Source organism: Mesoplodon densirostris, chromosome 3 (genome assembly GCF_025265405.1).
Source record: "Mesoplodon densirostris isolate mMesDen1 chromosome 3, mMesDen1 primary haplotype, whole genome shotgun sequence".
NCBI lineage: Eukaryota > Metazoa > Chordata > Mammalia > Artiodactyla > Ziphiidae > Mesoplodon > Mesoplodon densirostris.
In genome coordinates, this window is record NC_082663.1 from 6,645,815 (window position 1) to 6,670,883 (window position 25,069).

The window sequence follows — 25,069 nt, forward strand, 5'->3', positions numbered from 1 at the left end:
AAAGCAATATGAATGTGGTAGACTATATTTTCGAAGGGACAAATTATACATCTTAGATATTGGAATAGGTGTCATTTTTCAATTTTCTGCCTACAAAGGAAACAATGCACTTTGTTTTCTGGTAAGAACAAACAGACCTCTGGTTTGAAAGATATTGTTGGTACACCATTTTTAACAATATTGTGCAAATATAGGAAAATTGACATCAGCGAACATAGGTTCATCATGACTGATGGGATTTTGAAATACAGTGAAGAAAATATATACTCTGTTGGTTTCAGGCCAACCTTCTAAATGTCTTGTGGGACCTGTGCATTCCTCTGCTACCACCACTGTCACCATGAGGTTGACTCAAGACTCGTGGTGAAGTAATGACAAGTAGAGATTTTCTCTGTTGTGCAGCGTTCATAGTGAAAAACGTTGGCACATTTCCTCCAGCTGCCCCTGGGTAAAATAAATGCTTTCTAGCACTAGTGACCATTCTTTCAGGTTGGATTGCTCATGGAGATGTGATCATGGGATTGGCTCACTTATCTTAGATTCTCTGACATGTGATCTTGAGCGAATCTCCTCTGAAAGCAGGAGTACCAAGGAAGGGTCTAGAAGATGTTCCCAGCCTTCTGGTCGTACCTTTGTCCTGCTGAGCAGATACAGGAACCTTCCAGAGTTTCCTTCATTTGCTCTCTCCATCCAGTCTTTCTCTTTCCTACAGCTTCCTATCTTATTTTTACCTTTCCTCCATCCCACCCCAAGGTCTAATGTAGTAGATGAGGAGGACTCCAGTAGGAAACTGATTACTGGTGCCAGAAACTGGGACAAAAGATATTAGGGTCAGGGCTGATGAGAGGGGCCATTCTAGATCTTTATTCCCTCCACTCCAGGTTTTCAGAGGGCAAAAGTCAATCCTCAGCACTACAATTGGTCATAAATCACCCTCACCTTGCAGGGAAGACCTCACTCTCTGAATCATGATTTTGTGTTTAGGCCTTTCAAACACAGAGTGGGGAAATTTATTTGAGGCCATTATCGCTCGCATCATAATTTATCCTGTTTCCTTCACTAGCAAATTCTGAAAGGTAATTCATGTTAACTGGAAGTAAATCATTATACTGCATATCTTCCCAAGGACACGCCCTTTGTGAGATGCATGAAGTGTTCTTTCCCCACGATGCCCAAGGTCGAAGGGTGAATAAGCAGTATCATGTTCCTGTGACTGAACTAGGATTTGAGAATGTCTCTAGAAAATGCTTGGCCTTGGGTCAGCACCCGCCTGAGTAACTGTGTGGTTGTCATTGCTCCCCAGCTGCTGTCCAAGCCCAAGTTCAGTGGAGTTGAAAAGATCAAGACCATCGGCAGCACATACATGGCGGCGACGGGTCTGAGCGCCGTGCCCAGCCAGGAGCACGCCCAGGTACACACGTGCCAGCCGCACCCAGCACATGTGAGCCTTGGCTCTCCCCACAGGTCATCCTAGGACCAAAACAGTCATGCAGTGACCCATACACTGAATTTCAGGCACAACCCAGACCTCAGTGATTAAGGTCTCATGAGAAAAGATGAGAATTCTGGAGGCTTCTGAGGGTCTGTTCACAGAACTTCTTTCTCTGGCAGACAAGGTAGGAAAACACACAATCAGTCTGGTGGCTGCTTGATACCAGATAAATATACAAGGAAGTTGATGAGAGCTGTTTATTTAAAGGTGACTCATTATGGGAGGGCTCCTGGTCTTTTGATTTAAAACAACGTGGTCAAAAACATGCTGACCACCCAGAAATTTGGTTGAAACGGTGATTTGGTCAAAATTGAGGATCTTCAATCAACTAGGGTTTTTGAGGGGGTTTTTCTGTTAGGTTGTGTTTTGTTTCTCTCTGTGTGTGTGTGTGTGTGTGTATGTGTATGTGTAGATATGCTTTGTTTTTGTTTCTCTTTGGGCCATGCCATGTGGCACGTGGGATCTTAGTTCCCCGACCAGGGATTGAACCCGTGCCCCCTGAATTGGGAGCACAGAGTCTTAACCACTGGACCACCAGGGAAGTCCCTAGATATGGTTTGTTAACTTGTGGGTCAATAACAAGACCCCTTTCCCCTCTGGACAGTGGGCTCCCTGACAGGCACTGGCTTGTTTGCCGCAGGGCAGAGGTGGTGGGTGAAGCACAGAGGGATGAAACGTACCAGAGCACAGCTTGCTGGAGGTGGTTGGATTCCCCCAAAGAGAGGAAGAGCTCAGCCATTCCCCGACCCCCATGTGTCTAGCTTCCCCCCAACCCCACCACCTCCCACAGGCAACCAAGAGAGGGACAGAGGGGCAGCAGCTTGCTCAGACAGGCCCACCCCCCGGAGCATCAGGAGAGGGTCCTCTTCTCTCCTAACATTCGTGGGCAGAGAGGAGAACATGAAACGTCGGACTCAAGATTAATCCAAGCATTTTTCTGAGTGAGTGGGGTAATATATGTCCCTTCTACTCAGGTGTTGCTTCCAGATTATTATTTTTTTCATGGGTATGAATTAGTTTAGTAATAAGGAAAAGTAAAACAAACAAGCAATAAAAGAAAACTTAGAAGAATCGTAAGTTTTGAGCAGTACCGTTCCAAGCAATCTTGACGCTTGACACAAAAGGAAAAATGGGCACCCCTGTTTACATTGTGTTGTGTATCTTTCGGGGTTGGGTTTTTATTGCCAGAACATTCAAGTGTTGAAAAACTATTGGAAAATTGGACAATAAATGTATTAAAATGTACAACATTGTTTTAATTCTAAATATCTTATTTTTACCCAAGACAGAACTAATTAGATTTTTTACTGTCCTGGCTTTAATGGAAGAAAACGTAATCCTTTGCAGCATTTTTAATGTTCTGAAAAAAAATAACCATTGAAAATAACATAAAATTATGTACACAGGGACAGACATTTTTCCTGTTGCCTCGGGCTCTAAGATGCCCAGCACAGCACTGTCAGAAACTGTCTGATTAGTGATCTCAGCTGCCATAATGAAGGCTGGGCAGCTTCAATAAGAGAGAATTATTTTCTCACAGCTCTGGAGGCTGGAAGTCCCAGATCAAGGTCCTGCAGGATGCGGTTCATGTGAGGGCTGTCTTCCTGGCTTGTTGCTGGCTGCCCTTTTGCTATGTCCTCACAAAGCAGAGAGAGAGAGATCTCGTGGGTATGGCTTCAACATATGGATTTGAGGGGGATCTGTGCAGTCCACAGCCCCTATCTTTCTTTAAATTTCAATGTTTTATTTTTTCTGGATTTTTCTGCATTGATTTTGATTTTCTAAACATCACACTAGGATATTATTTCTCATGATTTCTGAGTTTTTCAGTGCCCCCTTAAGTTTTGCAGCTGAGGTGAGTGCCTCACTCTTCTCATCCTAATCCCAGCCCCAATTCTGAGACCTCTCAACTGACTTCCTCTTGTGACCCTTTTAGGGCACTTGACAAAATCACACCTGGTCCAGAACTTAGCTAGCAACAGCCACTTACGGAACCCTTGGCAGGGATGCTCAGAGGCACATGAAGACCCACTCAGCATTCAGTGTCTGTGCTGGGCCCATCCTCCATTACCCCTCCATCATCATTCCTCCATCATACCTCGACCATCCCTCCTTCATCCCTCCATCATCCCTCCATGACTCCTCCATCATCCTACCATCATCCCTCCATCACTGCTCCAACACTCTTCCATCATTCATCCATCATCCCTCCTTCATCCCTCCGTCACCCAACATCACTCCTCCATCATTCCTACATCATCCCTCCATCATCCCTCCTTCATCCTTCCATAATCCCTCCATCATCCCTTCTTCACCCCTCCTTCATCCCTCCTTCATCCCTCCATCACTCCTCCATCACTCCTCCATCACTCCTCCAATATCCCTTCTCATCCCTCCATCAGCCCTCCACTCCTCTATCATTCCTCCATCATCCTTCCTTCATCCCTCCATCCTCCCTCCTTCATCCTTCCATCATCCCTCCATCATCCCTCCATCACCCCTCCATGATCCTTCCTCCATCCCACAATCACCCTCCATCATCCCTCCATCATCCCTACAGCCGGGCTCCCCGGTCCCGACTCTGTCACCACCAGACCCTGGTCTCCTGGATCTTCAACAAATGTCTCCAGGCCTCTCCTCCCCCTTCCCATAGGCACAGTTTTTGGATGGCTTGTCCTTATCCACTGGCTTTATTTTACACCTTCTCCTTCTGTGCTAACCCTCACCAATGTGGATGTCAGAAATTCCACTCCTAAAGATCAGGAAGTACTTCCAAATTCCAAACTCCACGTCGGATTGGCATTCCCCCAGTGGTCGTTCTCTGTGTCCTGTCTGTGGCCTCTGACATAGCCACAGCCGTCACCTTCGCCCAGAAGTCCTCTTCTCCCTCCGCTTCTGGCTTCTTCTCTTGAGTGAATCCTGCCTGAGGTCTTTCTCTGTGGACATTTCCATGTTCTTTCCCAACCCCTCCCCTCCATCAGGGATCTCAGCTAAGACTTGCTCCACCAGCGTGTGTATCCGACTGCTGACAAAACCATCGTCCACCTTCCTGACCATTAAGCCAAGCTTGGAGCTCACGTTTCCAGCTTTCCACAGTCACCCAGCTTGATCATAGCGCCCTCACCTTCCTTTTGCCCTCCCCACTCCCAGAACAGGACTTCCACCATCTGCCTCCACGCCCCTGTTTTGACCCGTCCCCTACCTCTCCCTACAGCTTCCTCATCAGCCCTCAGACCTGCACTGTGCGTGTGTACAGACAAGCAACAAGTGCTACTCATGCATGCTGCAGGAGGGGTGCAACCACCATCTGCATGACAGGCCCTGTAGTGGGTGCTACACATGGTCTCCAGACACCCGAGGGAGGGGCTGGAAATCTCCATTTCCACAGGTGATTCTGATGCACAGGAAGACACCCTGTGTTCAGATCTCACCCATCAGCCGTGCCAAGGCTCCCACTTTCATAGGAGCTTCTCCTGCACGCTGACCTGAGGCTCTTTGGCCTCACCTGACCCCCTGTGTCTAGATCCTATTTCCTTTCCTCCCACATGCTGCATATCATTTCCTGCTTTTGTTTAGACGTATGTTTCTTATCTAGCATCCAAATTATAGCAGGCGCCGTGTCTTATGTGGTGTTCCCCAAAGTCCCGGCAGGGGACGCTGAACAGAGCGATTGCCCATGTCTGTTCAATGAATGATGGAGCAGCGCGCGGCCACCCTGCTTCCCAGCCAAGCCTCTCGCTTCCTTCCCGCCATTTTACAATCCTTCTCCTCCCCGTGCAAACGTTCTCTTTTTTTTCTGCTACCATTTTCGAAAACTTAATAAATGCCTCCTGAGTCTTTATTTTTAACAAGCCTAGGAGGCACCCCAACCCGAGCCCATTTTACAGATGGAGAAACTGAGGCACAGCAGTGCAGTAACTTGCCCAAGGTCATAGAACAAGGAGCCATAGAACAGGGCTATAGAGCAGGGCTGCAGACCCGGGCACTCTGGGTGCAGGGCTCACCTCCCTCCACCCGCAGCTCTCGTGCTGCTTCACCTCCTCCTCTTCTTCCCCAGCCCCCCACCATGTTGGCTTCTGCACCCACACGTTTGTATGCACAGCATTCACCCAAGCACTCCTTCCATGGGTGCCCCATCCCTCCTGCCCTCATCACTGGCAGCCACAAAATCTGCCTTCTCAGCTACCCTTGAGCTGCATCCTGACTCCTGACAGCCACCACTGTTAATACATGAGTATTTACCTTCATGGTAGAGTGGAAAGAGCATGGCTTTCACGTGAGACCGCTCATTCCTTACCATGGTAGCTAAGCTTTCTGCACATTAGTGTCCTTTTATATATAGTGGGGATCCCACTCATTTCCTGAGGCTGTGGGGAAGACATTAATATGCAAAATGCTCCATGGGCAGAGTGGGTAATAAAAATGCTAATAGCGGTAATAATACAGTTATGGTTTGTACACTGTTTCACGTATGGATACCATTGCTTCCTCCCGCAGAATAGGTAAAAGGGTTTGAGGACATAAATGAAATACGGCATCAGGTCCATGCAGGGAACTTTTACTCAATACGAGCTATTTTTATTTAGACCATTTAATTAGAATCTTGGTAAGATCATCCTAGAAATATTTTGAAATTCAGTGAAAATCTGAAAGGAAAGTTCATTATGTTTGATTGAGGGCATAGTATGCTTGAGAAATAATAATATGGATATAGTCTTTATGAAAAAAATGAATGTCCCTTTGGCCTTTTGTAGCCTACCTACTTATCTCTCTAGTTCAAACCAAAAAAATTTTCCATTTATTGTTTACAAACAAAAATTTTTCTGTTTATTATTTAGCCAAATATTTAGTTTGGCAACAAACATACTCAACACAGCCAGATATTTAGTTTGGCAAAATATATTGGGTTTCTCAAGGATTCATGTGTTTTTCTTAAATCCAAAAAGAGGCAGAGGTGTCTGGATAGAAGCCTTTTGAAAGTCAGCTTTCATTTGTAATTACCTCCACATTTCCTACATGCCGGCACAGGCTACTTACCCACTGGGAAAACGAATGCACAGGGGTCTATCAGCACCTAGTCAGAGCAGAGCTTTCTATCTGCCTTTGTTTTGCTTCATTTGTGTTATCTTAAGTGAAACAACACATTCTGATTTTAAGTTTAAAGACAACATGACTAGATGGTTGGTTGTATTATGTGTAACAACTGATTGTTGTTGTTGAAAGAAGCAGGCATTTGTCAAAAAATGGAACATTACATGGAGAACAGGCTTGCATTCTGACCCCGCTCTCGTAATCCCTGGAGCATGCACCTGAAAAGTACATGTTCCGCGATGGAATTCAGGGTTGATAGAAATGGGGAGCTTATGCACCCCAGAGGCGCTTCATTTTAATGTCAGGACTTCACCAATTCCCAGAACCATAGCAGCCCCCTGCTCCTTCCCAGCCATGGCCTTTAGACCTCAAGCCACGATAGCACACTTGTGGTTACAGGTATGTTTTTCTTGAATTATGTAGACTTCTTGTAAAAGGACATCTCAGTAAAAAATAATCATCTCCAGTTTCTCCTGAAAATTGGTAGATCTCCCGATCTTTATTTCTGATGACAACAATCACCAGCTGAAAAGTAGCTGCCCCATCTTGGCACATTCTCCCCAGTTTGCCACACTCCTCAACCCTCCCTATTGCCTCATTCCCTCTGCTGCATTCTGGAGCCTCCCCTACTCGACCTCTGAAGGGACTTTGCCTGCCCTATCATTAAGGAAGTCCATCCTTCATGCCGGAATCAATGATTAGGGTCATCTCTGGTCTTATTATGTAAATTGGTTTTGATCTTTTTAATACAAATTTTACTGAGAACTTAAATATGTCAAAACCAAAGTACAAAGATGAAAACTTTCATGTAAACCCACACTTTGATTACACTATTGCTGTGATGAGCCATACCTCTAGCTTTTATTCACAATTTCAAATAGAGTGATGCTTGTTGCCAGTGACACTTTGGAAGAAGTGACTTGTGGTGCCAGAAAAACGGGGGGAGGGGAGAGGCAGAGAAGCAAGAGGTAACAGGGAGCTTGTATACCTATCAAGGTATGAGAGCGCTGGTGCTCGTTAAAAATTTTTAAGCTTTGTATTATTGCTCTCTTTTTAATTAGTTTTATTTTAAAATTTTATTTATTTTAAATGAGTTTTTAAATTTTATTTATTTATTCTATCAGAACAAATTTGACAGCAGGTCGTGGGCTGAGGGTAGTTACTAGTTTGTAAGCACTACCTCTCACTCTGTTTCTTGCTGAGTTGGCCCCATAGACATACCGCTGTGGCTAGCACTTGGATTTCTCCATCATTCTTCTCCCTCCATTCCCAAAATAAGATCCCAGGCTCCAAGTGACCCATCTATGAGATTCCTACACTTACTCAGTTTATTAGAAAAACCGAGCTGACTGACAAAGCAATGAGCAATAAACATTGCCCATCCACATTCACTGAGTCAGGCTAACAGTTCTGTCTCTGCCTGAGTTAGGAGCTGCCTGGTTTGACTGTTTAGGATTTTACTTAGCTAGTAGGTCAACCAGCATAGATTTTCTTTACCCATTGGGGCAAGTGCCAATTACTTGTTAATGACTGCCCCTCTGTAATTGCCCTCCAGAGTTTATAGTCTGGAAAAAGTCATGTGTGCAAACAGCAACTCCAATGCTAGGTAAGCCTGGGGATATTAGAGGTGTCTCAGCTGGGCTGCTATAAGAAATTACCATAGATTGGGTCACAAGCAACATTTATTTCTCACAGTTCTGGAAGCTGGGGAGTCTGAGATCAAGTCTGCAGATTTGGCGTCTGGTGAGGGCCCTCTTTCTGATTTGCAGACGGCCATCTTCTCTCTGTGTCCTCATTCGGTGTAGATGGAGAGCAGAGAGAGGGGAAGCAGCTCTCTCCTGTCTCTTCTTATAAGGGCACAAATCCCATTCGTGAGGGCTCCACCCATGTGACCTAATTACTTCCCCAAAGGTCCACCTCCTAATACCATCACACTGGGGATTAGGCTTCCTCATATGAATTTTGGTGAAACTTTAGGACACTCCATCAAGTTGATCAGGGAAGAAGTAAGGAATCATTCTCAGATCTTCTGCTGCCAGTTTCTTAGTAACTAAAGCATATGTTGAAACTCATAACCATAGTTTCCTTTACTGTCAAAGTAGAAAATAGTTTTGGTCTCTGCTGAAATGAAAAGCAATATCTCAGTGCTGTGTATTTTTGCACAAACACCAAAGCTATCGTGATGTAGGGTAAGTGGAGAGAGAAATGCCCTCCTACTTTAATGCGACTAATAGGAAAAAAACACTGAAGGAAGAGCCATCACTCTTCGCTATACACACTGAGAATCTCAAAGATACTTAACATTTCAAACACTTAGGTTGTTGTCGAAGCCATACATCAATGTAGGTTGCTCAGTGTGTGCACAGGCTGGGGGGGGGAGTACTAAACTAGGGCATAAAGCAATTCTTGCTGACATTTTCCTCCTAGAAGCTTTTCATGTCAAGCAGAATGATGTTCTTCTCTAACCTATCATGAAGGAAACTAAATAAATCCTGAGCCTCAGGGATGCAGGCTGAATGTGTTGCCCATATGAATTCATTTCATCTTAACCACAACCCTATGAGACTGGTAGTTACTGTTTCAATTCACAGATGAGGAAACTGAGCCCCAGAGAAGTTAAGTGACTCAGCCAAGGCCATGCAGCTGATGATTGTGGAACCTGGAGCTGGACCCAACTTTGTCTGACTCAAAAGTCCTGGCAATTATTTAGTGAACTTCCTACTTTCAGACAAGTAGTGGTCACCGTATAAACAATGAAAATAAAGAAACAAAAAAAATAAAGAAAGAGGTGAATGGGAGAAGCATGTCCATGGGAGATGGACTTGGGAGCTGAGGAAGCAGGATGGAGGGGGCTGTCTGAATCTCAGGTTTCCAGTTTAGGGATCTGAAATTGATGACACCATTAGCAAAAGTAGAAGAGTCAAGAATGAGGACTGTTAATGGGAGATTAAATAGAAATAATAGTTTCAGACTTACAAGTTTGAGTTTTCAATAAGGCACCCAAGTAGAATTCCAGTCATCCACATGGGTGGTGGTGGCCAGTTCCAGAGCCGTTAATGAGCAATGCTTGGATATAGTTTTCCATCAGCTGAATATCTCTTAGACACATCATCCAACACAGCTGTCACCATTTTAGCAGCAAGACTATCAAGGAAAAATGCTTACCTACTTGTCTACATGTATGTGCCTATTTTATTTAAATCTCTCCCTTAAGAAGCTTACAAAAATGGACGCAGTTCAAAAATATTTTTAAATTAATAAACTAACATGCAAGGAATGTGAAAGATAAGATAGAAACAAAAATGAGGATGATGCAATAAAATGAAAATCAAATAGCAAAAGTTCTGACCACATTCAAGATGCACACAGGAAAGGAGGCAAGATGGTGAAGTTTATTTGTCTGATGTTAACTATTGACACCTCAACTTTCTTTTTGTTTCCATTTGCATGGAATACCGTTTTCCATGAAGTGAGTCTCTTGTAGGCAGCATATAAATGGATTTTTTGGTAACCTATCAGCTACTCTGTGTCTTTTGATTGGAGTATTTAATCCATTTACATTTAGAGTAAATGAAGATTGAGGACCCTGGAGTCAGATTGCCCACCTGCAAAGTCTGATTATTCCACTTACACAAGTTATTAACCTCTCTGGGTTTCCCTTTCCCATCTGCATCATGGGGATAAAGACAGGCATTCTTTCATGGGAATCGTTGTGAGGATTAAGTACATGCATACATACACTATTGCTATTAATTGTTCCGAAATTTCCAGCAGCCAACACAAGTGCAGTGCTTTAGTGTTCATAAGGTGAGATCAAATCACTCATTCATTAATATATTTGAAACCAAGCCACATCAGGCTGCAGCTGGATGCTCCACTGGGTCCCTGACCCAAGCTCTAACAAACATGCCCTCATAACCATTAGGTTGGGTCTGTAGTGAACAGTGTGCTCGGTAACTTCCTTATGGAAAATGTTTTAACACATTGAGGGGGGAGGTTGTTAGCTAGAACATCTCTTGATGCATATTTTAATCAAATACATTCTTGGTAGAGTGAGATCAGGTGGAGAACATTGCATCCAGTTTAATCCAAGTTCACTGGATACAGAGGAAATCCACAGATGACCCAGGAATCAGGCCATTTTCCATAAATATTATTTCATGCCTCTGAGGTTTGATAAACACTGGGAAGCTGTGAGTTCCAGTCCTGCTCTCCAAAATGTGCCTGAAACTCAGATGCCCTGAGCTCCCAGGTGAGGGCCGACCTCCATGCTGGGACACGCAGCTCACCTGGTTGGGGTGCCTCTCCTTCAGAGAACTGTGAGGTCTGATCCGTTCTCCCAGGAGCCCCAGGCAGCAGAACTAAGTGCTTCTTAGACAGCAGTTCTGAATCTTCAGACAGACGAGCACCAACACAGCAGGAACGCAGTGGACGTTTGATGGATGGAGGAAGGCAAGGAGGAAAGAGAGGAGAAGCCAGGAGCAGAGGCTTGTATTAATTTCACCTCGGTCAATACCAGTCACTTGGTTTATAAAATAACCTCAATAAACATGCATTTACTTTATGCCACATTCCCTGCAGGTGAAACTTGCAAAACAAACAGCTGGCCAAATGTGTTCCAGGAAACTGAATGAGTGGTCTCGCTGTATAACTAGAAGTCAGTTAAATATTTGGAGATGGGAGAAATTATTTGGATCATGGAAGAAAGAGCTGTTTCAGGCTGTCATCAAACATTTATCAAAAGTTCAGTTATAAGGACTTCTTGAAGTGAACTGAGCTCTTCTAGACACTGAGCATAATTTTCTCTAGGCTTTACTAAGCCCAAATGAGTCCTTGACATTGGATTTAAACCCCACTCCCAGAGCTCAGTCTCTTCATTTATCACTGAGGTCACATCAAACCCGCAGCTGAAGCCTGCTGCCTGGAAACAGATTGGGCAGTCATTTATCAGGGAGAGAAGCTCGTTTGCTGCACCTTGGTTCCGTGAAAAGCAAACCATTTCTCCCACGGCCGGTCTGTTCTCCTTGCCAGGACAGTTGTAATTTTTACGGCACAGGATCCTGCCTGTTTATTTAACAGCTCGTGCCTCCCGTCAAGGAGCAAGATGTTTTCCAGCTGACTGCCTATACCTCCAAATCATGTCTTCCCCCTAAGTCATGAGACAAGAGATATTAGCAAGCTCTGATGGAAAAATGTAACTGTTCTTAAGAAATGACTCTCTGCATTTCCACCAAGGTTAGCTGACAGTCTGCTTCGTGGTTCTAATATTTTAAATTGTTTGGTTTTGCTCCCACACTTTTAAGTTGCGGATTTATGGCAACAGTAGTATTTCATCCATCTTTTTCTAGAATGATACAATTCACTCGAGGAAAGGAAGGAAGAAATCTTTCTCTCTGAGCCAGAACTTTAATTTCTCTTCCCCCTTCATATATATATATATATATATATATATATATATATATATATACACATACATATATATATGTATATATATGTATATGTATATATGTGTGTGTGTGTGTGTGTGTATAAAGTTTAGTGCAGTGATCTCAATCGGGAGCAGTTTTGTTCCCCAGGGGACATTTAGCAATGTCTCGAGACCTTTTTGGTTGTCACTGGAAGGAGAGATGCTCTTGGCACCTAGTGCGCAGAGGCAGAGATGCTGCTCAACGCCCCTGCTGTGTGCAGGACACCCCCCAACAAAGAATGATCCCACCCAAATGTCAGCAGTGCCCAGGTTGGGAGACTTGCTTTAGTGCTATCCCCTTTCACTGGCATTATTAGAAGGCCGTGGGGGTCATTGGACCGCCCTCTTGCCGTGGTCCTGTTTCCCTGAGCTGTTACCGTGGTTTCTCCGTCTTCCTGGCGTCTTGAATGGGCGGGTTCTGTCCGTTTTGCTTCTCAGTCATCCCCACCGAAACCCTCAGAGTTGGTTTTCATCTTCACCCTCCGTGGAGTACGCCCCCCACCGGTCACCGGGTGCCTGCTCTTCAAACGCCCCCGAGAGATTTCTCCACCTCTGATTGAACTCCTGTGGGGCCCAGGGGGCTGAACACCCGTCCCAGAAATCCCAGCGCGAGACCCGCGATGGCCCCGTGTTGTGTCCTCTCAATTGTTTCCAGGGTCCTTTACTGACCCCCGCCCCGTCCCAGCTGAGGGCCTCCCCCAGGTCACCCCTCTGATATTTTGTTTCCGTTTCTTCCCTTGGAGCCCTTGCCCACTGCAGTGGACACGTGAGTGATCCCTCTGGGCGTGTGCTCCCCCGGGGGGCATCCCTTGGCTCTGACCTTCCAGCACAGCTGAGGACTCTCCCTCTGCTCTTCGCAGACTTCATGCCCCGCCTGGCTACCCGACGGTCAACCGAAGTGTAGTCTCCCAATAGACATTTACTAAGTGCTTCTTCTACGCCAGGCACTTTGCTGTTGTGTGTGTCTACAGGTTAACAGGACATAGTCTCCGCCCTTGTGGAGCTCACAGACCAGGCAGGGAGACCAAAGAAAGATGGAGAGGACGTCCATACCAAGAGCCTGACGGCAGCTCTGGGGCTGATTTCAGTTCAGCCTTCCGAAGCTGTGTTCCAAACTATCCCGTGCACCTAACCACTCCAATAAAAATTAATTTAAAAAAATAAATAAATAAGCAAGCAAGCCAATAAATAAATAATAAAATAAAACTATGCCCCCCAAAACTGGGGGACCTTCAGGACGTGTAAATGAATACATTTTTATAGGTTCCATACAAATACTAATAAAGAATCTAGTTTTAAAATATAACCAAAAATAGAATTTTCAAAAGGATGAACTTCAAAAGTAAATACAAACAGAATAGGTGTTACAAATTAATGGTAAATGTGAATTAGTAACAGGAATCATAAATACAAATTAATAGTAAAAAGAAGTAGAGATTTCCACTTACCTTCACTGGAAATCTTGGACTTTTCCTTCAGCTCCATATATGGGTGATAACTCTATTCCTCAAGGGATGATAAACCACCCGGGGACCAGTAAAGGCAGAAGATGGTTAGCCCCTGTGTAAGTCTGCTCAGGCTGCCATAACAAAGTAACACACACTGGGCAGCTAAAACAACAGACATTTATGTGCTCACAGTTCTGGAGGCCGGAAGTCTGAGATCAAGGTGCCGACAGGGAAGGCTCCTTCTGAGGCTTGTCTCCTGGGCCTGTAGAATGCCACCTTCTCACTGTCTTCACGTGGTCTTTCTGGGTGTGTCTGGGTCCTAATCTCCTCTTGCTATAAGGACACCAGTCATACCAGATTGGTCATACTAATGACCTAATTTAACCTTAATTCCCTCTTTAAAGACCTTGTCTTCCAATACAGTCACATATATTCATTCAATATATGAATTTGGGGGTACACAATTCAGCCACAACACCCCCTCCCCCAAGGAGGTCAGAGGGAAGAGTGTGCATCCTGTGACGGAAGGAGCCTTTCCCCGCCTGCTGAGTCCTCACCCCCGCCTGCTGTGCCCCTTTTCTTTCAGGAGCCCGAGAGGCAGTATATGCACATCGGCACCATGGTGGAGTTTGCATTCGCCCTGGTGGGGAAACTGGACGCCATCAACAAGCACTCCTTCAACGACTTCAAGTTACGAGTAGGTACGTCGTGCAGATCGGGGGTGGGCTGTGGAGAAGGCCTGCGTCAGGAACAGAAAAGTCGCCATCCTTGCAATGTTGGAGCAGTACGATGACAAATGTGTCGTTAGAGCAGCAGGACTGGACGGCAGGTGGAAGGGCTCAAGGCAGCTATGATCTCCTGAGGCACTTTTGTGCAAATTAGAAAAATAAAATAAAAATAAAACACCTGTTTTGGTTGCACCCAGGCTGCAAACACTTGGTTTCAGAAGTGGACCCTGAGCTGGGTTTCAGTCCCTCCAGCCACGGTCATTTCTGCAGGTCCTGGTAGGCTCAGCCTTCAGCCATGCCAGGAGCTGATGCAAGCCTGACTGTCAAACCCTCCATCATTTTATGATAGTAGGACCCACTTTGGGCTATAAGATGCATCCAGACTTCAAAGATGTAAGACTGTGTTCTAAAAATGCATCTTGGAATTGCTGGAATAGTCCCATACTCCTGGGGTCACAACCTATAAGAACCCCAACTGTGTCCTAAATTCTAACAGAGCTGGAGCTTTTCAGGTTGAACGTTCCAATCCCAGAGAAAAAGCCAACTTTCTTCCAAAAAAAAAATTCATGTAAGTTCTTCCCTTGCTTTAAGTTGATTCTTGAGCATGTTTCATGCTCCCTTGCCTTTTACAAATGTCTATCCAAAGGAAGTGTGTTTTAAACCCTCATGTCTGCACACACTGCCTTGCAATGTTTGCATGGTCACTTGCAGCCATTTGTGATTTGTAAGAGCTTCTTGGACCATTTTATGCTGTTCTTGGCAACATATTTTGCTGCTTCGAAAGCAAGTCCATATAAGAGTAGTCCTTTTAACAAATTCCATCTGAGTGGCTTTTCACCTCTCTTGCATACAGATTTCAACTTAAAAAAAAAATCCCAATATTTGGGACTATTTTCTTCCTTTGGTGTTCATATGTTCTGAATTGTAAAACCCAGAAATATTACACATTTCTTGAGCAAATGGGATTCTCTTCACTGCATGTATGTCCTATTGTGAGCATCTGAACACATTTTTATTTAGACCTTCTCATCTGTGTACCCAGGGGACCTTTATCTGGCTCCGCCCATACAAAGATGAGAAGGGCCAGGTGGGCAGGAAGCTGCCCCCATGAAACGTGGAGGCGGCCCTTTCACCTGGAGCTTTTTATTGCTTTAACAGCTTGGAAAATGGGCTCCTCAAGCTTTCATAGTATGCTCCTTAAAAAAAGAAATCAATTGCATGGCAGAATGACCCCTGTCAAATAGTCTTTTTTTTTTTAAATTGAAGTACAGTTGATTTACAATGTTGTGTTAATTTCTGCTGTACAGCAAAGTGATGCAGTTATATGCATATATACATTCTTTTTTTAATATTCTTTTCCATTAAGGTTTATCATAGGATATTGAATATAGTGCTCTGTGCTATACAGTAGGACCTTGTGGTGTATCCATTCTACATAGAAAAGCTGCTGACCCCAACCTCCCACTCCATCTGTTGTCAAATATGTATGGACCAAAATAATATTGCCCTTCACTGCGAGGGGGAATGGGACAATTCTTTGCTAGTCATATCTTCCACATCAAAAGCCCAGGGTTCTTGGTCTGGACCACAACAATATTTTCCAAATTAATGTGAACAAATCAATGGACTTCCTTCAGCAGGTACTTATTGAGTGCTTACTTTACACTGATTATTGAATAACTATTCGTACCTATACACTCACCCCACACACCAGCTCTTTTAGATGTCTGCGGAAGCCCTGCTCCGTGTGTCCCTGGTCTCCGAGCTTGCCTTTCCCCAAACCCTCCGTGTCTCCCAAGGGCAGCTTCCCAGCCCCATCTTTGGACATAGTGCCATCCAGTGGCAGTTCACGGTAGGAACTCAGAAGGGTAACATTAGCCCCTACAAAATCATGATACATAGTAAGAGCTAAACTTGCTCCTAATGTCCTTTTCCGCGTGTCAAGCTGTAGAGTCAGTCAGTGAGTGGGAAGCACAAATCAAGCACGCTCCTGCGCTTCGGCAGAGATCGCTCCACTGCCAGCAATATCGGCCCAGGCTCTCTGCCCTGGCCCAGAGCCACTGACCAAGCAGGGCTCAGAGCAGCCAGAAGGACAGCTGAGGGCAGTGGCGTCTGAGATCACCGGCCAGCAGCAGGAATAAATTATTCAGGATGTCTGAAACAGAGATTTGAGTTTTACTGAATACTCCACAAAAGCAAAGGAGAACTTCTTTCTCACTCTTGCGTACCTTCAGGGATTTTGTGGAGCAATGTTTGTGCTGTGTTGCCTGCCCCCCCTTTCCATTGCAAAGGGGAGGCTTTGCCTCTGATCTATAACTGGGCTTGTACACAAAGCAGTTCAGTAGTGGGAAATGAAATCTCTCAGAAACACCCTCATTAATCCATAGGATTTGATTACTGCAGTAAGCCTGGGGAGGAGGGGGTCTTAGATCCAGGAGAAAATATAGGGGAGGAAAAATCACCCAGTGTCAATACCTCTGTTTCTCTTTCTGTGGCCAACCTCCCTGCGACGCCCATAACAACTGTGGGTCCCTGTGTTTGAACTGAGTTCTTGGGACAAGGAATCGTCCTACTTGCTACACTGGGGGTGGGGGAAGACCCCAGGCAGGGGTCTGTGAGAATTAGAAGCTCGTACATGTCAAGCTCACAGAATAGTACACAGCAGGTAGAAAATGCAGCACACATGTCAAGGGGCTGGTGGTGGTTTAAGCAAAACATTAGATGGAACCCAGAAGTCCACCAGCAGCAGGACGGCCAATAAATAGAGTTCACAGACTCGCTGTGGCCGGTTAAAATTAAAATAGGTGCATTTCAGAAGTAAATAACCACAAAACTATCGGAAAACAAGATAATCATCTCTTGCCTAAGATTACGTGGCATCATAGAGAAACAGTTATAATGTTGAGTTTTATAAAGTATGCCAATTTTACGCTATTACAGAGTAATAATAAATAGACATATGAGCATGAATCAAGAAGAGGAAGAAAGACAAACATTTTACTGTTTTTGAGATGATGAAGTTAGACGAATTATGGTTCTTTGTTTTAGAGTTCCATGAGTTGGGCAAATGTTTGCTGCGTAATGATGGTTCAGGAATGGTCTTGTAAAACTTTCCTGTTTGAGACAGTTGCTTACACTCCCAAGTTCATGATTCGAATCGTGCTCAGCTGGTTCTGGTGTGTCACAGGTATTAACCATGGCCCTGTAATAGCTGGTGTGATTGGAGCTCAGAAGCCACAGTACGATATCTGGGGCAACACCGTAAATGTGGCCAGTAGGATGGACAGCACCGGCGTCCTGGACAAAATCCAGGTAATTTAGTCTGCTCTGTCGTTATCCACCATGTCTGTCCTCTTGGGAACCATGAATAAGTATATAATAAGGATAATATATTAAAACAGAGGGAAGAAAGTAAACTTTGTAATTTAGTTAAACTTTTTATTGGGGAAATACTAATTCGTTTCTGCATTAACTGTGAACCATAAAAATTGTGAAATAGTAGGAAGGTTATTGCATTTGGGAAAATAGGTGATCACAGCGACCAACAGGGCAGTGCGGCCACCTGATGGGAGGGGCGGCAGGGGTGCCCTTCTCCTTGGTATAACCCAGACCAGACGTGACCAACTGCCTTCCTCTCCCCGGGGGCTGAACTTGGAGGATGAGTGAAGGGGCCAGCTGTGGAGAGAAAGAGATGAAATGGAGAGAGGTGAAATGACAGTACTAGATCAGACTAGCATGGGATCTGGATATCTGGAAATGACTGGAAGGCTCTGGAATCCACCCAAGGGGGAGAATTCCAAGATCTGACAAGTTAAAAGCAGTGGTGACTGCGCACACCTGCTTGGGTCACAGCACCAGCACCTAGAATGAGAGACTCACTCCCCGAACAAGAAGGATGCGTGTGTGCGTACGTGTGTGCGCGCGCGTGCCTGTGTGTCTGTGTGGAACTTTCTGTTTTCCTCGCCCTCAGAAAGCAATGGTTCCACATTTCACCCCAGCTTTGTTGTCTTCTGGAGGATAAATTCCTGCCAAATGGCAAGTGTGTATGAAAATCCCTGGACACAACTAACAGGCTTTATCAGTTCTTTGTCCTCTTCAGAGAATTCCGAGCCCCTGTTCTGCGCCTCAGCTTGGCGGAAATCCTCAAATAACCCTGCTTCCCAAAAGTACGATGGACACTGGAGTCCCTTGTTAACCTCTGCAGGAAGCTGTCAGCTCCAGCATCACCTAGAAGGGGCTTTTCGTGAACCCCCTGAGTAGCTCGCTTGCTTTCAGTGCGACTCTACCACATTCCTCCGACAGGATCCTGTCTCTGTGGCCTTTATCAGGCAGAGCTTGACCTTTAGATGGAAAGTGACACACGTGACTTCTACGTGTTCGCCTTGCAGTCAGGATATGAGTCAGCAGTTGCTGAACAGTTAGCAACCATCCAACAAAGAGAAGAGAGAGAGAAGAAAAGAGGAGTGTGGAGAAGCAGAGGAAGTATCCCAGGCCTTCCCGGCCAAATTGGCCACTGCCAAGGAAAAAGAGAGCTGGCTGTTCTCACAGGATCCGCCCCAGACCAAGCTCTCAGCAAAAATGGGGCTCCTCTGACTACGGCTTTCTGTCTGTACATGGCTGGCCGCTCCCCGTGCCCAGGGATGCTCCAGCGATCCTGGGCAGCCCAGGTCTTCTGCTTGGTGGGGAGAAAGGCAGGCTCCTATCGGGAACACATTCGCCCACCCGTGGGCCAACCTAGGCCTCCACCACACACCAGGAACGTTCGGAAGATGGACGATAATTCCGCATGCTTCATGACCCTCCAAGCAGTTTTCAAACACTTAGGATAAGTATCCAAAGCAATCTGAGAGAGGCCGGTCAGGGAAACGTGCCCTCCCGGAGACCGTAAATCCCCTACAGGTCAATGTTGACAATGATCACGTGTGTCTCTAAGAGGAAACTGGGCCTCATAAAAGTCCGTGTGACTTAGTGCCGTGCAGCCACCTGGACCGTCTCGGTGCGCTTTCTCTGAGCCCGGGGAGGGAACAAGACAGGTTTCAGCCCGTCCAGAGTGAGGGATGTCTTCCGCAGGCCTGCGTGTTCACTCAGCTCAGAGGCTGGAGGGTCCGCATCTGGGTAGGTTTTCTTCTCCGGAGGGCAAAGCTCACCCCAGCTCCGCTAGCCTCTCATTTCCATTTATGTGTGAAAAAAACAGTAGTGAGATGCCAGGAAAAATTAAAAATGATGCTGAGAATATTTAAAGCTTCCCCTGGGCCTGAAGAACAAGTTCTTTTTATTAAAGAGGATTACACTCCCACCATGCTTCCTGTGCCCCAAGAACAGCAGAGGAAGCCCCTCGTCCCCCAGCCAGGCTTGCCCTGGACTTGGAGGAATCGTAGCTGGAGTTCATTAGGCTGATGGCTCCCTCTGAATGCCACGATAATTGTGTGGCTGGTGATACAGATTCCAATGGCCAACAGATCAAAAATGCCAAGGGTGTGCTGCTCAGCACCAGCCTCAACTGCAAAATTAACCTGCAAGGCTCCAAACGATGTGTTTGCTCACTGCGTATAGACCGGAAGCCAAATGTCTGTAGCAATCTCTAATTCGGATTGCCCCTAAGAACTCTAATCAGGAGAACAGATTTGTCATCTGATTTTCTTGACTATGTCCATATTTTTTCAGTTCTTACCTAATGTTCCCGAGCTACAACCTGTCCTCCTCCTCTGGGACTTGGGCCCAGCCAGGGGAGGGCAGGACATGAGCATCTGGGCTTGGCATCCCCCTTTTCCTTCCTGCTCTGCTCAGAAAGACCCACACTTTGGCCCCTTTGCTAGGGGCCAGCCACTGGGTCACACTGCAGAAGACAGATTGATTTTTCTAGCTCTTTCCCACAGCCTGCCCTTGAGATCGTCACAACACACACTTCAGCCTTACTTCTGGGGCCCCCTGGATGCTGTCCTGGGTTCTAGAAGCCCGGCCCTCCCGTGGTTTTGATGTGCTGCCACCTCTGCACCATGGCAGTGTTCATCCTCCAGGCCTCTCTCAGCCACCAAGGGGCTGGCTCATTGCCACTGCTGCTGCCGCAACACCACACGGTCCCCCGATGGTGTCCACGCCAGAACCAAAATTGTGGTGTGGCATGCCCAGCACACATGTGTCACGCCCAGCACACGTGTGTCACCCACATACCCAAGGTGGCCGGGTCCTACAGGTGGCATGGCCGTTTCCTCTGATGAAATGGGATGAAATCCCTCCTCCTCGCCTGCTGTTTCACATGGTTCCAGAGCAGTGTTACCAGGCATTTCTGGGAAAATAGCTCCCTCTCTCTCTGCTCAGGTCCCAGATACCTCCTGGGGGGCCTGTCTGGGGGACCACGTTCCTGATGGGTGGTCCCTCACCTCAGAAGCTGAGGTCTTTTTTGTAGCCCAGTCTGTGCACCTCACACGTTCTCTGCTTGAGAGGATGCCTTTTGCAGGAGGTTCCTCTGACACGCAAGCATCAGACCCCTGCCCTTGGCCCTAGGTGTGGTCTCTCTCTCGAGAGCACAGCGCATGCTCAAGCTGAAGACAATACAACTCACCTCCCCTCCCCTCAGAGAGAGGATCCGTCCTACCCAGCAGGTTTCCCTACCCACTGACCCAGCAGGACCAGGACGTAGTGCAGAGATGGGGTGCTCACCTCGTGGTGCAGTGGCAGGAAATCAGGAGTCCTGTCACATTGACAGACTGCCCCGGAGGGGTCACTCCTTTCAGCATCCCGAGTCAATCCAATGAGGTGGGGAAACTTTCCAGATCTGACTCAGAGCATCCTGTCCGCCCTTAGGCTGGTGCGAATTCCTAATGTTCTTTCAGTTTTAGGTCATTTTATTCATGTGTATTAAACCTAAAACACGTGGCCATTTGCAGAGTCGACTGTGCTTCTTCTCATGTGTTTTCTCTTATCTATGTTGAAATCTATCATTAATATTTATTATTTTATGAAATGACATTTATAATTTATAAACATCATCCAAAAGCCCACCACTTCAACATAGGTTTACTTCCTTTTTTCCAGGTCTCTTACATGTGAAAGCATAATATTCATGAGGTTAAAATCATGGCATGGATCTAGGCTTAATTCTTTTTGGGAGGATGAAATCGTTCGACATGATTTCATCATCTGATCCGTGACATTGATCATGATAGCATCGTAGTTTTTTTTTTTGTCTTTGTTTTCTTCAGGACACCATAAATTTGAATTTTATTTTAAAATCATTATAATTAAACATGTCATTATTTTTCAGTTCTATAAATTGTAACTGATGTCTGTAAATAATAACAGTAGTCAATAGTCATTTTTAAATAAATGCTTACTGTGTGTCTGGCCCAAGTTTAACTCTCAAAAATATGGAACGTTTCACTAATTTGCGTGTCACCCTTGCACGGGGGCCATGCTAATCTTCTCTGTATCGTTCCAATTTTAGTAGTATATGTGCTGCCGAAGCAAGCACGATAGCATCGTAGTTTACTTAACCCTGGAGATTACTTGAATCTTAGCTTGTTTCCAGTTTTTCACTTTCACAGCACTGAATTAAACATTGTCCTTAGAAAGCTCTTCCTCTCAGGATTATTCTCTCATCTGATTTCTCAGGAGTAGGATGAATGTGTCAAAGAGCATGAACATTTGGGGGCTCTTAATTCTTGTAGTCAAATGCCCTTCGAAAGGGTTGTGTCCGCATCGGCACTAAGCACTTCTTCATCTGTCACTGTGCTTCCAGGTTACTGAGGAGACGAGCCTCATTCTGCAGACCCTGGGATACACGTGCACATGTCGAGGAATAATCAACGTGAAAGGAAAAGGGGACCTGAAGACGTACTTTGTGAACACAGAGATGTCACGGTCCCTTTCCCAGAGCAACCTGGCATCCTGAAGCGTCGCCTCGGTTTTGGCAAGAAGACTGTATTTTCAGGAAGATAACAATGCACTTTCTGACTGCCACTTTTGTCCCTCGTTTGTGATGTGTGTGCTCTGTTCTGTCCTCTGGAGCCTCTGTAGACTCATTCCTGTGACCCGGTGGCCTGTCGTTTGGTGTCTGATGTGTGCCAAGATCGCCCTGCCACTTGCACCGTGCTTACTCCTGAGCAGAAGGAAAAGGAGTGCGCATTACAGCGGAAAAGCCTTCAGAGAAGCTGACAGAGCTGAGAGAGGCGAAACAGACAAAAATTCTTAAGGCAATAAAACTAGGGGGTGTATATTATCTTCCGGTGCATGTTCTTTTCTGGAAAAATATGGTAGCTCGCCAACCGCATCCGCTAGTCTGATACTAAAACACACAGTAAGTGTGACTAAGTTGATTTTGTCACCCCCCATGGAATCCGACTGTGTTCACCCACGTGTCTCATTGCAGTGACTGTCCACGGGCCCAGCTGGGATCCGTGGCTCCGTCACCTTGCTCTGTTGTGTCTCGTTCCAGCAGCACGTCACCATCCATCACCAGAATTAGTTCTTACAACCTAGGACTAGTTTTGTACCAAACACGTCTGATGTTTTGATGCCATTGTCTTTTGTAAGGTTAATTCATTAAAAGTTTTATGTACTTTGGTTGATAGTCTGTATCTCCCCCCCCACCCCTGCCCTCTTCTTTCTCCTGCGGTTTGCTCCAGAACTGAGTTGGTTTTCCACTGATTCTCCCATGGGCAGTTGTTTCAGAAGCAAAGATTGAACTCTCCTTGGGTAAATCAGATCGGGACAAAGTTTGTGATGTCAATCATTGATTACACAACTCCCTGGAAAGAGAGACAGTATGCTTCACTGTGTCACGTGGTCTGTTTTCATTTTGGCATCTCTAGGGAATATTTGCAGGGAAAAATATTTTACTAGTAAAAAGATTCTCTACTAGCAGCAGCACGCACTCCATCCACATACTCTGATCTACTGTAATACGTCGGTAGAGCTATGAGGCACCGAATAATTGGGAACTAGGCACATCAGCTTCACAATAGTCTGAACTAACGAGAGAAGCCACCAAAGCCCCACGAGCTGCCTGTTATGTCTGAGGAGACTTAAAAAGGCACAGGGACTTCCCTGGTGGTCCAGGGGTTAGAACTTCACCTTCCAATGCAGAGGGTGCAGGATCAATCCCTGGTCAGAGAACTAAGACCTCGTGGCCAAAAAACCAAAACATAAAACAGAAGCAATATTGTAACAAATTCAATAAAGACTTTAAAATTGGTCCACATCAAAAAAAAAAAAAAAAAAAAAAAAGAGGGCCCAAAGCCAGCCTTGATGCATTTTTGAAGAGAGAAGACCTGGAAAACTGTGTTCTTGCAAATCCAACTCGAGTTTTGGTTTCTTTCTTCCGCTAAAGAAATCATAGTTTGCCAAAGTGTGAAAAATAGGTCATGCATAATCAAATGTTTAAAAGCAAAGCCGCAAATGCCAGCCTGGTTGGGCACACCATAGCTCAGGGCAGGCATCTGTAAGAAGTCAAGGACCCCAGTGATGCATTAGGAAGTGGCTGGGAACTCGGATTTGAAGCAGGAGCCCTCCGTTTAATCCCTGACTCTGTTATTTTTTACTAGCTGTGAGACTTTGAACACATTTTTCAGTTTCTCTTAGGACTCTTTTCCTAATTGGTAGCTCATGGGATCAGATCTGATTAAAAGAGCTAATGACCGTGAGAGAGGCTGGCAGGTACCCAGGCCTTGCTCCAGCTTATTGGACCCAGCGCACTGCAGGATCAACATGGCCACCCTGCCAGGGCTTTGGCTTATACTCGGTAAAAAGAGCTTATCGAAATTAATAACTGGCCTTCATCATCAAAGTGGGAACACAGCATGACTTGTCCAATTGTCTGCCCCAGTCAGAAAGTTTTCGATCCTATAATTGCCACTCAGCATTGATCTTTATACATCTAATTCTCCAAAAAGGTGACTGAGAGAAGAAAAATAGTATAAGAGCATTCCTCTTCACTGTAACCGAAATCCGGACTAGGATGCCCTAGGTTTCAGGGACTTCGAACTGCCCCTGTGGGTTCTTCTTCCCTTGGAGCCTACAGCGTCCATCCTGGGGCTCTTTTTGTCACCTGCCCTTCAAGGTAGACACCTGCAGATGGGTGATTCACCCAGTGCCCTTAACTGTGCCCCTCAGCCCGTCCCAGATGCAGAAGGAGAACTGTTTTTCCCCAAAGTTGTATCTCCAGCCTTATCAAACAATAGGTTTTTTAAAGCAAGCATAGTCATTATCAGAGTCCACCTCGCAAAGGGCTGTGCATACATGGGTCTCTCAAAGTGAGGTTGCCATCCAGCAGTATCAGCATCACCTGGGAACCTGTTAGAAATGCACATTTTTCAGGTACCAGTGCAGACATGCCAACTCAGAAATCCCGGTGGGGGGCCCAGCACGCTCCCTGTGCTTTGCAGAGCAAGTCCTCCACGTGATTCTGATTCCCAATCAAGCCTGAGACCCCCTGCACTTTACAACAGAGGAACCAGGTGCAGAGAGGTTCAGGGGCTTGTCCAAAGTTTCCCAGTTGATCAGTGACTAAGACGAGACTAGAAGGGAAAACTGCCTGTTTCCTGAATCTGAACGTGTGTGACTTGTGGTCAAGGCTCCTTAAGTTCAGGCAACTACGGACATGGCTGTGAGCAAATCATGCAAATGAGAGGACTCGCCAGCCATGTCCATCATGGCTGCAGCATTGATAACACGTAACAATCTCGCCTCAAAACCCTCCTTAACCTCTCAGTCTTGTAGGAAGCCTCCCTTTCATGAAAAACACTGTGAGTCCAGTCCCCTTAACACTGCAGTATTTTTACTACATCTGTTTAGAAAAGTCTATGTTGTCATGACTCTTCCATGTTATTCTTTTTCCCAGCTCAGT

General features: G+C 45.7%; 1 protein-coding gene and 1 non-coding gene across 3 annotated transcripts in view; one reads left to right on the forward strand and one right to left on the reverse strand.

Moving 5' to 3' along the window:
- ADCY2 (adenylate cyclase 2) overlaps positions 1-22,737 on the forward strand; it is a 440,892-nt gene extending 418,155 nt beyond the window's left edge. The window contains exons 22-25 of one of the 2 annotated variants that reach the window (XM_060092712.1): positions 1,304-1,411; positions 14,085-14,199; positions 17,414-17,538; positions 21,965-22,737. In XM_060092712.1, coding sequence (XP_059948695.1) covers positions 1,304-1,411; positions 14,085-14,199; positions 17,414-17,538; positions 21,965-22,117 — 501 coding nt within the window. In that variant the 3' untranslated portion in view covers positions 22,118-22,737. The remainder of the gene's footprint in view (positions 1-1,303; positions 1,412-14,084; positions 14,200-17,413; positions 17,539-21,964) is intronic. The other variant, XM_060092713.1, reaches the window with a different exon arrangement.
- On the reverse strand, positions 21,588-21,697 carry LOC132487349 (U6 spliceosomal RNA). The gene has a single exon (XR_009531630.1). It is a non-coding gene; the product is annotated as a U6 spliceosomal RNA (small nuclear RNA).
- Positions 22,738-25,069: the final 2,332 nt, after the last annotated feature.